Raw genomic sequence first — 9387 nt, 5'->3', positions numbered from 1 at the left:
CGATGAAATAAAAATGAAATTGTTTCATTTTTTAATCATCCGTCAATCGTCCAAAAGAAATCGTAGAAGCGCGCGTTGGAGAATAGAGAACGATCGCTTAAAGAATCAAGAGCCTATGCGATAGTTGCCTCGCGCCTAAATGATCGTCCACCTCGCGCCTAAACGATTGCACACTATTTTCTATACGATTGCATAGCTTCTCTAAACGATCGTATACTTTTTCCTAAACGATCGTTCAGTAAAACCTACACGATCATGTAGTATCTCTTAAACGATAAGCAGCGTGCTATGCGATAACGTCTTTTTCCCTCCCACTTTCTTATCGCCTACACAATTTGTGTTTCATCCTTCCTCTACCAAATTCACCAAAGACCACCCTTTGGGTTTTCACTCGGAGAATACCGGGGCTCTTTACTGGTGGTGTCGTCCCCATTGCGTTTGTAAGTTTGCAGTTGTTCGTGCTGCTGTTGTTGACGCTGCTACTGGGCTTGGTAGATCGCTTGGAAGGTTCCGCTGCATTGAGTTCCGAAGATTGAAGATTGTCTTTAACTGGTATGGAACTCTTTCTCTTGTTATTTTTTTGTTCATAGCATGCCGATAATTAGTGTTTGTTTGCATAACTGTTCGTATGAATGTATAATGTTGTATTTCGATCAATGTGAGATCGGAGCGATCCGAATGCGCTCATGGAACTCTTCGGTAAGAGATCCTTCAGTCTCAAGCTTCTTGTATTGACAAGATAATTTTCCAATATTCGATGAATAATTCAAAAAGGATTTATTACCTTTCAGGCATGGAATTGTGTTCTCTAAGGAACAATGTCCTAAAACATCTAAAAAAGTCAAGGAAATGAAATGGAACCCCTATGCAATGGTTGTTGGCAGCTTATATATGCAATGTTATGTACTAGACTTGACATTTGCTATGCAGTGGGGATTGTCAGTAGATATCAATCCAATTCAAGATTATATCGCTGGACAACAGTTGAAACCATCCTCAAGTATCTTCGGAGAATGAAGGATTGCATGCTTGTGTATGGAGTTAAGGATTTGATCCTTATAGGATACACTGACTCTGATTTGTACAACCCACTAGCTTTAGGAAAAGTGAGAGATTGTTGAGGTTTATGCCTCTGAAGGGAATCCTATTCTCGCAGAAGCGTGTGATCACCTTACAATTTTGAAAAATGATTGTGTGAGAAACTAAAATTAGTGAAATCATGGAAATATTCAAAGGATAAAAACAAAAAAAAAGGACATAAGTATGCTTCTAATGAAGAAAAAGGGAATAAATGAACTCACTTTTGTGGATTCTTTTCCTTCTTCATGTTTTCCCCTCCAAAGTTCACGAATAATCTCCAGTTTCTCAACCAACAAAAACACACCTTTAAGGCTACCTTGTTATTCTCTTGGAATAAAAAAAGGGATTTGTAATGTTGGCTCCAAGACATTTTTTTTATGGAGGAATTTTTAGAGAGAAATTCTTTTTGGAGAAGAGAGATTAGTGAGGAAGGGTGGAGGCTAGGTCATTTTTCACAAAAACAAACCTTACCCTACAAAGGGTTATAATAGTATATTTATAGGAAGAGAGGGTAACCCCTTCTCCAAGCTTTTCCACTTTCTTTATTTTAGCTAATTAATTAATTAACTATTATTTAGTTAATTAGCATACAAATTAAATAACTATATACTAAATCAAATTTAATATAAAGTTAATTAACTAATTAACACACAAATATCATATATTTATATAAATATATCTATTTATGAATCAAATTCATATAAGTCTAATATTTGAATCTCATTCAAATACATCTCTCTTATAATATAGTTGGATTATAAATCATATCTATCAAAATTCACTATACTTTATATTAATCATATTAATATAAAATTCCTTTAATTAATTTGAACAATTCAAATATTTCCTTTTTACTATCCTTAATGAGCTAACAATGAGACCTTATGAACCTACAGATTAGAAACTTAAATGATATGAGATTAAAACTTTTTTTAATTAAATCAATCAATATTCATTAACTACCGGTCACTCCACTAAAGATCAATAGTTTCACTCTTCGCACTATAGATGTATTTCTGTGTCCATGGATATAACCAATCAACAGCGGATCGACCATTCACAAATAGCTCATAACTACACCTGAGTCAAAACATTGTTTTATCTCTGAGTTACATCTAACTCCTTAAGTACCACTGATTCCTCTAATGAACAAAAAATTTATAACTTAAAACTCCTTAAGTACCACTGAGTTACAAAAAATTTACAGTGGACGTAGGCTTTTGGCCGAACCACTTAAAACTCCTGTGTTCTTTCTTTCTAACTCTACAATCATTTAACATTTACTAAAGTATTGTTTACACGATCGTGTAGTACCTATCGCATCATGTACTCGATCATTTAGCTCCACATCCAATTGTTTATATGATCGTTTAGCTCTTCAGCTATCGTCCACACGATCGTCTAGCTCCAGTCAACTGTCGTCTACACGATCGTCTAGCATTTCTTCATATCGTTTACATAATTGAACTATCGTTTAGTTCTTGGAGCTTCGTCTATACGATTGAGCTGACCAAATTTGTTTTTGACCATTAAATCTGAGTGATTTGTAATTGTGAACATGAAGATCATAGTCATCTGAGACAATAGATGCATTGGAAAAAATGGAGTGGGTAAGATGAAAATGGAAAGAAGGGGAAAATGATTTATGCAGATGAGTTGCAAAAATCTCATCTCATTCTTCTCTCCCAATTGAAGCAAAAACAACAATCCTAATATATATGTTTGGAGAGAAGTATAATCATAATTTGAAATTTCACAGTGGGGGTGTCGAAATCAAAAGATGAAGAAATCAGAGGAGGAGGAAAAAATCGTAAGAGGAAGAAGAATAAATTTTATGGTGTTTCAAGTCGGTATTTTTTATGAAATCAAATGGGTGGGAGAAGTAAAGAAATCAAGGTTGAAAATGTGAGAAGAATCGAAGAAACCAACGTTGAAGAATTGAAGAAACCAACACTGAAGAATTGAAGAAATCAGCGTGAAGAAGTGAGGAGAAGAAATAAAAACCTAAGTTACACTTGAACCGTTTCAAATATGTAGGGGTATTTTCGACTTTTTATCAGATCACTAGCGAATTTGGGTTGAGCTTAAGGATTTGATCATTTTTGCAAAATCAATAAATATGGTCCACGACCCTAATTTTAAAATGCCTTTTAACATCTCTACAACTGCCCTTAAATTAAAAAAACATGGCATATTAAAACTTTTGAAGGATGGGAGTTTGGAAATCGAAAGAGTGAAAAAAATATTTGAATTTAGAAATTGTATCATGTTCCTTTTTCTTTTTCTTTAACTTAAAAGAAGGATTTGATTTAAACTTAAAAAAATATGTATATATATATTTTGATTTGGAGACCAAAAAAAGATTTGATTTTGATTTTAAAAAAGATTTGGAAACTTATATATTTATATATTTAATTATAAAAAGTTTTCAAATTTGCCATATTCAAAAAAAGAAAAAAGAAAACTCCAAAATTAAACCACCTTGGATTAACCAAAATGAGATAAAGACAATTCGGTATATAAACGAAAAAGGGAGCAATGAGATGGGGGTGTCAGATAACGTTGGGTGTTGTACACTCAATCCTAACCGTCCAATATAATTTTCGTATCAAAGAAAGTCAAAATTGATAGTGAAAATAGCAATTAAGAGATCTTGGGAAAAACCTGCAACTGCAAGCAAAGCGATGGGGCAATGCGTAAGTTGTCTAGACGAAGGCGAAAAGCAACAGAGAAAAGAGGAAGAAAGATTGGCTTCCGTTGAAGCTCGCGCCAAAGCTGCTGAAGCCGCTCAGAGAAGGTTATTTCCTTTTCCCTCACCTTTAACTTTCTTTCTCAATTTCTCTTCAGCTTCCTTGTCCTTTTTCAATTACATCACCTTTTCGCTTTAATTAGGGCTTTCGTTCATCGTTATGATTTTTCAGTCAGTCCCCGTGATTTTTGTTTCTTTTTCGCTTTATATGAACGTGAATTGTTCAGGTTTTGGATGTAACAATTCTGCAGGGGAATGCTTGTTGGGTATTTGACAATTAATCGTATAAGAGGTTGTTTGATTGGGGTTTCGTTTTACTTTCCTGTTTGGAAATACTATTTTGTTTTCAACTTCATCATGAAACTATTTGTCAAAATCTTGGTATGTTTTCAGAAACTATAGAAAGTACATTTCATAAACTTATTAAAGTTAGTCTGAATGAGGACACCCAACTCGGATAATAAGACTTCCCAAAAGCATCACGACCTTCCTCATCTTATGGTCAAACAAACTAACAGCTGCACCCTCTAGAGAGGGTTGAGGTTTTTTTTTTTTTTTTTTTTTTTTTTTTTTTTTTAAAAAAAAAAAGAAATATGTAAAATAGAATTTAGATACTGCTAGAATCAAGTTTATTTTTATTTTTATTTAGAGAAAAAAAAATGTTATAAAAAATAAACCTTGGTGTAAGTCAGTTCAGGTTTAGAAAGCTGACTTCTTTTTCCTACAAAATTCTTAGTGACCTAAAAAAAAACAGGAAGTAAGCCAGAAAAAGGAAGTTATGGGTGCTCTAATTTGAGATGACTGGATTGCACCTACCAATCTTTACCTGAAAAAATGCCCATTGGTATACATTAACTCATACCAATGATGCAACATCTATAGTTGGCTGCTCTTGATAATGTATTGAGCTATCTGTTTTAGGTTGAAATGGGAATTTCAAATTAGGAACGATGATGTGAATGATCCATGTGTTTTATACTAAAAGTGGTATAAATATTTGCAGGCAAGAAGAATTTGAAAAATCTGCTGCAGGAAGGGCTGCACGTGCTCAATTGGCAGCAAATGCAAAGCAATCTGCTAACACTAACAAGGGAGAACCAGTTCTGAAGGTCATTGAAATACCAGTTGTTTTTCTTTTTGTTAATTGATGTTATATTGGCAGTTATATTTATTTTCTTTATTGTGGTTGGTAATGGTGATATAGCGTAATCAATCCCATTATACTTTCACTCGTTGAAGAACTTTCACTTTTAGACACAGTTTGTTAGAGCATTTCAATGGTAGGCATTGTTTGCTAACAGTCGTTAATATAGCAAGTGATTTTAAAACTTCCTTCTTGTTTTTGTGGATGCAGTGGAGTATGGGGTGAGGCCGTGTTCTTTTGTCAGCTTTCACTTCTTTTTCACTGTAAGCGAAATTTCTAAGCTTCTAAAGTTTAATCAGCATTTCTGCACATTATGTTTATCACTCTGAGATTAGCGAAGTTTTGTAATACTGAGATATTTTCTTTTTATCTCACATACCTGATTTATAGATAGCATTATAATAAGCTCTTCTTCATGTAATGTTGTTCTTATTTTATTACAACGTGATAAATCTTGTTTGATTCGCTACTAAGAAGCAAATTTCAATCGTGCAGTGTCAATAAAAGGAAAAGATTGTATATTTATCCGCATTCCTCGGCTCTTCTTGTGCCAAGCAACTTGTCTATACTCCCAAGTCTCCCAAGGCAGAAATTATTGGACGGAACTGCAGTCTTGTATTTGTTATTCACGAATCAACAAAACAATAAATGTGCAAACTTATATTTCTTGACAATGTTCTTCAATGTACAATTTACTCTAACTTACGTCTCAATCTCAACAGTTCATCTATATGCAATTACTGTACAGAAACTTTTCCTGCACCAACTCCATGTTTGGCTCTGTTGGCAAAACTCTCTGATGATATCTGCTAAGACATGCCATTGCGCAGAGAATATGTCAAGTTGAAATGCTTTCACTGTTGTTTTAGATATTTTCTGTGTAATGACTTAAGTGTAAGAGAGATATATGAATGAATCGAGATCACATCTGAATGAGAGAGATCTTGGGATACGAAAGTATGATTAAGAAAGGCTTAAAATAATTAAAAGTTAGTACTTATACTAACCTTTTCCATTTCGAGAATGTCTAATATATGTTTTACGGTTCGAAGTTTTTTCCTTAATTCGATCTAGAGCCGCAGATTGCGAGTTCATGCCATCTATAGAAGTAGGAGGTCAGTTCGTGCTAGGCAAACACGAATCAAAGCTTGAACTTCACTCGACCAGCAAACCGGTATCTCGCCCAAAAAGCAGAGCAGACCCAACAGCTGCTTAGCTTAGTAGCTCAACTCTTTCGACTGGCGTGATGCTGCTGGATGCTTCTGATCAATAGGAAGAGGAGGCATTGAAAGAAAAGATTCCAAAATAATATGATTCAACCTCAAACCCCTCTCTCCGGTGTAAGGGGATAAGTTCCGATTGAATAAGTGTTGAGTTATGACAAGCTATATAGCTGTGACATGGCGTCTCTGATTGAAAGTATCGATCTCCAAATGTTGGAGGTGTGGTAGGATGGACGTACATCCCAGAAGGTGTTCCCGCGAATGTAGTGCCTAAAACGATTGAAATCCATCACTCAAGGAGAAGTCTGACATCATTGAGATTCTGGCGTTTACCATGTCTCCCGAACAATCTCAGAGTCGGATCTTCTTTATATATGTAAATCATCCTGGCGTCGAGCTATTTTTCCGTAGGACCTCCCTACAGTATCGTCACCGCAGTAGAGTTTAAACCCAAGTTCGGGATGGATTGGTGTGGTTCCTCTATGAGATCCTCGGCTTCCGTTTTCCGCTCCTGGCCTATTGGTTGATGATAGGGTTCCTGTTGGTTGGAGTTCCTGCCCTGGCCTTGGTTCCAGTCTCGTCTCGCATGCCAGCAAGTATTCTAGAAAGAACGACTTGTTCTTGAGTTCCATTGCATTAATGAATCCGGCTGGAAAGACCTACACCTACTACCCTTTATCAAACCTTCCCCTTTAAATAATAATAAGGTCAGCTTGGCTTCTCTTTCTTATCTCAGATGTATGGAAATGAGCCTGTAGAGCTTTCTTTTGACGTTTTAAGAAGGGAGACAGCTCTATGATTAACAGTTCCGTTTAAGGGATGGATTAAGGCTGTGAACACCAATCATAGAAGTGGACATCCCTTGCCGATCTCTTCACGAAGGGATTGGAAACTAAGCTCTCCATAGAAAAGCTGTAAGAGAAAGAGTTTATCAACCGAAATGGGCCAACCACATCCTCCACGGAAGACCATCGGAAAGAGTGAAGTTCAAGACTATCTCTTACCCTCTTTACCTATTGGTAATCCGAACGTACATGGTTTACATCATCCCCGGAGTTGGTACAGAAATGGATCCCCACTGAAGACAAGAGATTCATTAGTGAAACATAAGTAAACGCGATCCTGCAAGTAATAATAGAAAAAACTCTCTTCTCCTTGCCTGCATTAAGATTTCAAACTTGTTGTTAAAAAAAAAGGCAATCAATCAAAAAAATGGAATAGTGAATCAAGATCTAGATGGATCCCTATCTTTATCTCTATCCACGGAGATACCGATACATATGGATAGAAATCGATCTATGAATCGATCTAGACAGAGACTTCGAGACGGATAGATATGTCCCTATGAACGACTACGCCGATCTTTATATGTTTTGTCGCCTTGACGTGGTGGTTCCCAATACGAACGAGTCGCTTTTAGCCCTCTTCCTGTTCCTTCCCAATATGCCTATTTTTTTGAATGCCGATTTCCGTAATATTGACTTTGCTTCTTTTATTCATACTATGAAAGGAGACGAGCTACTCCATTGGCTTAATCTAAAGTCTTAACTGTGAACTAGAATATACTCTAGAAGGTTATCTAATACACTCGACTAAAGGGAGAGGATCGGAATGGGAGCTCAAGAAGTAAGTGCCTTGCTCAATGCTTTTCTTCTTATCTGTAGCCCGAAGTTGATTGTCTGCTTTAGCTGAGTAGCTCTACTCCTGCTATCTAGCTTTGAACCCCGAAGTAGTATCTCAAGCAGAGTTTTTTTATATCCTAATGGATCTTTTTTCTTATCTCCGATTACTCGATTAATTTCCACAAGCACAAATCCCGCTTTTTATAGGCCCAAAAGTTCTTTCACAAAATAATCCATCTTTTTCAGGTTATTGGTTTTTGTAAATGAAAAAGTATAGGGTTTTGTTTTACCTCATCAAACTATCTCGCCATTAGTAGGGTTTTATTGGCCCAAGCACTATATTTGTTATGAGGAGAAACTAATCCAAAATTCGGAGTTGTTGATGTTTATTACCGATCGATCATAGAAAAAATTTTCTGATTCATTTGATTAAGCTTCCTTCCTATTTATTCTGGAAGTTCTTCTCAGATACAAGGAAATGATTCAGTTCCAAGCCAAAGATCGTAATTCTCGAACGAGCAATCGAAAGATTCTAGAGTATCCTCAGTTGTTTTTAGGTATTGTTCCTCCAATGTATCATCTTGACTGGGTTTTGATTTTCTTTTTTTTATATAATACCGAGTTGGGTTCTTTTCCTACCCGTATCGAATTAGAACTTTTTCCCGGCTGTTAACGCAGCTTAGGAAAGATGATAGCTCCATAAACTATCAGGTCAAACGCAATATTGATTTACTGCAATCTTCTCTCTTTCATTTTCCAAGAATTGAAAAAGAAGCTTCTATCAATATCGTCGCTTTTTTTAGTGAAAGCTCGACTAGCGAGAAAAAGTGTTTGGCCGAAGCCAAAAAGAGGTTGACCCACTTCATTCGCCAAGCGAATGATCTTCGTTTCGCAAGGAACAACAAAAACAACCACTCTCGTTCTTTCCTTTCTTCGGTGCTATACCTTTTTCTTTCCAAGGGATGGGGCCGAATTTCCCCATCGCCGTTAGCGTTTTCCCATGTTTGCGAAGCCCCAACGAGGAAGATGTTAGTGGTTCTCATTGGGTCAATAATTCCAAATCCCTCTTTTTGTGGCTACTCCTACTCCTAAAGTGGGAAAAGATAAGAAAAACGCGAAGCGTTCTCTTTGGTTTCCCAAACCTCTTCTTCTAAAGGCTGCCCTCTCTCGGCTAGGACCAACAAGATAAACAGTGAAGAACAAGGTATCCCATTCCCTTGATTGCTTGTTCACCAAGAAATGACCCGAAATTCCGGATCTTGGTCTTTGAGATTGTTCCTTTTAAATCGTAATCCAAAGATGTTTTCTTGTGTCCGCGTTCCCGAAGGCACCCTCTCTTTCAAGAGGATTCGCGGCGGAGTAATAATCTCTACTAAACAAGCCAAAGAAAGTCATGCATTTAAAAACACACTACTTTGCGTCTACAGACAGACAATCTAAACAAAAGAGTCGACGGAATATTCTAGTATCCCCGGTGCCCGTGGGTGACTGCCTTGCACTATGATGTGCTTGCTGTGCTCCGCCCGCAGCGCTTGCAGCCTCCCCTCCCTATCTCTCTCGACCCATTCA

The 9387-nt window shown here is 36.6% G+C and overlaps 1 protein-coding gene across 1 annotated transcript; it reads left to right on the top strand.

Annotated features, from left to right (window-relative positions):
- The first annotated feature begins 3688 nt into the window (after positions 1-3688).
- LOC120076314 lies at positions 3689-5735 on the top strand. The gene is made up of 4 exons (XM_039030078.1): positions 3689-3877; positions 4833-4938; positions 5184-5236; positions 5469-5735. The coding sequence occupies exons 1-3, from the start codon at positions 3765-3767 to the stop codon at positions 5196-5198; spliced, it is 234 nt and encodes a 77-aa protein (XP_038886006.1). The 5' UTR covers positions 3689-3764; the 3' UTR covers positions 5199-5236; positions 5469-5735.
- The last annotated feature ends 3652 nt before the right edge of the window (positions 5736-9387 follow it).

Source organism: Benincasa hispida, chromosome 4 (assembly GCF_009727055.1).
Source record: "Benincasa hispida cultivar B227 chromosome 4, ASM972705v1, whole genome shotgun sequence".
In the NCBI taxonomy this organism is placed as follows: Eukaryota; Viridiplantae; Streptophyta; class Magnoliopsida; order Cucurbitales; family Cucurbitaceae; genus Benincasa; species Benincasa hispida.
This window is presented reverse-complemented; position numbering and strand designations above follow the sequence as displayed.